The 2482-nt window shown below is 43.4% G+C and overlaps 1 protein-coding gene across 1 annotated transcript in view; it reads right to left on the bottom strand.

Moving 5' to 3' along the window:
* Window positions 1-331: 331 nt before the first annotated feature.
* Window positions 332-2482, bottom strand: part of SARC_05084 (hypothetical protein) — a gene marked incomplete at both ends in the record, with an annotated part of 5500 nt that continues 3349 nt past the window's right edge. The window contains 4 exons of the mRNA XM_014301071.1: window positions 332-526; window positions 755-837; window positions 1414-1474; window positions 1982-2098. Of these exons, the coding sequence (XP_014156546.1) occupies window positions 332-526; window positions 755-837; window positions 1414-1474; window positions 1982-2098 (456 nt within the window). The remainder of the gene's footprint in view (window positions 527-754; window positions 838-1413; window positions 1475-1981; window positions 2099-2482) is intronic.

Raw genomic sequence — 2482 nt, 5'->3', positions numbered from 1 at the left:
ATAAATATAGATATAGATATACATACACACACACACACACACATATATATATATACATACATACATATTAATATATATATATATATCTAGTTGTATCTAAATAGATGTATACATACCTACGTACGCATAATTGTACATTCGTATTGATAAATATTAGAGTACAGTCTCTTAATGGCTATCAGTGTATACTCGTTGAACGAGTTATTGTATACAAACCCTCTCATACACACAACTCGGTACAGCATACGGTGTATGTGTGATATTTCCTCACACGCGGACGTACACGCACACAATCGTCTCAACACAGAGACACCCCATTGTACCTTTCACCTCATACACCAGCACACGTGTACATAGTATGCTGCAGGCACCCACTCACCGTCTGGTCTGTGTGCATAAGATGGGGTCTGTCAGGGTGGTTGAGGAAGTGCAGCCCTCCAGCGTATGCGTGCATGTTAGCGTGTATGACGCAGCAGTAGTTGGTGGGCGCAACGGCGGTGTTCACACACCCGCTCAGATGGCATGTCTGCGATGAGTAGAGTGACAGGTGAGAAAACAAGCATGGAGGTAAACGAACAAGTGAGGAAACAAGCGCGGAGGTAAAGGGACAGGTGAGGAAACAAGCGTTGACGTAAAGGAACAGGTGTGTCTAACACAAGTACGTCTTAGTAGATACTAACACAAGCATGTATTAGTTGAGACTGACACAAGCATGTCTTAGTGGACACCAAAACATATGGCTACGTAAAGGTACCTGGTCTGTGATGTGTTGAAAGGGTTCCATTGAGATCTGTGTGCCCATTTGCCTCATGTCGAAGGCTCTCTCAGGCGCATGGGCTGAGGAGAGAGCGAGCAGAGAAGTGTGAGCACACAGGACTATAAAAGACCAAACGACGTATAAACCAATCAGGATGAACTATACACGCACAGCACAATGCCTCATAACCCAATCAGAATGAGCTATACACACACAGCACCATGACTTATAACCCAATCAGAGTGAACAATACACACACAGCACAATGAATTCTAACCCAATCAGAATGAACTATACACACACAGCACAGTGACTTATAACCCAGTCAGAATGAACTATATACACACAGCACAATGAACTGTATGCGCAAATCCTTTGGACTAGGCATTCACATACAGTACACAGGTGCATCACATACACACCATCAACTGCAACAGTAACAACACACAGCTCACAACACAACACACACCATACAAACACATACACACACCACACACACTCTTAGACAAATGGCACGATTTCGCATATACAACACACACATGCATGCGTTAACAGAAACACACATGTATGTGATAACTGACACTTGAGGACAACATAGCACCTATGTACTGCACATGAGACTCAAAACCCTAAAACCGAAAACCCTAAAAACTTACCTGGCGAACAGTACTCTATGTTTGGCTCTCGGATGTTTTGACAAATCTTGAGCCGACATTTCTGTGCAAAGCGATGGGAGGCATCCGCGTAGCAGGGGGTGAAAATCGGGTTTATAAGGAGACTAAACCACGTTCAGACATACTCGATAAAGCATCCGGAACAAAACAAACAAACACACAACGCCCGCCCACCCACGCCACCACACGCACTTTACATCACAACATACACACACTTTACATCACAACATACACACACACCACCACACACACTTTACATCACAATATACACACACACCACCACACACACTTTACATCACAACATACACACACACCACCACACACACTTTACATCACAACATACACACACACCACCACACACACTTTACATCACAACATACACACATACCACCACACACACTCTACATCACAACATACACACACACCACCACACACACTTTACATCACAAGTCATCACACACACCGCCACATGCACTTTACACGCGAACAGAGTACACTCGCAAGCCATACACACACACACAACCCCCCCCAACCATTAGCATGTGCACACCTTTGCGTTTGCACCTTTGCGTGCTGATTTGATGACCTGGTGCTGCTGTTCATGGTCGGGTGAGCAGTAGTGCGAGTCATTTGTCCGCAGATGCACACACCCACGCAGGTGACAGATCTGTAGACAACCAACGCACATACCACGTATTAGCCTACAGGCACGGCATACAGCGCCAGATGGAAATGGGAATGTATATGTATGTGTATATGTATATCATATGTACGTGTATGTGTATATATATGTATATGTATATGTGTATGTACATAAGTATGTATATGTGTATGTATTTGTATACGTGTCTGTCTATGGAACACAGAATAGAAGGCTCCGTGATGTAGTACTTCTCAATTGAAGGTGTCTACGTGTCAGCGAGGTGTAATTGTACTTTAATGTGCATATGTACGAAATTAAGATGACAAATTCATCCTTGATTGTGACAGAAACATGTGGACGTAAAAGAACCGGACATTCATATATATTCATATACACATACACACCATG

The sequence above is a fragment of the Sphaeroforma arctica genome (genome assembly GCF_001186125.1).
Source record: "Sphaeroforma arctica JP610 unplaced genomic scaffold supercont1.311, whole genome shotgun sequence".
In the NCBI taxonomy this organism is placed as follows: Eukaryota; class Ichthyosporea; order Ichthyophonida; genus Sphaeroforma; species Sphaeroforma arctica.
Note: the sequence above shows the minus strand (reverse complement) of the source record. Positions and strands in the feature narration are given on the sequence as shown.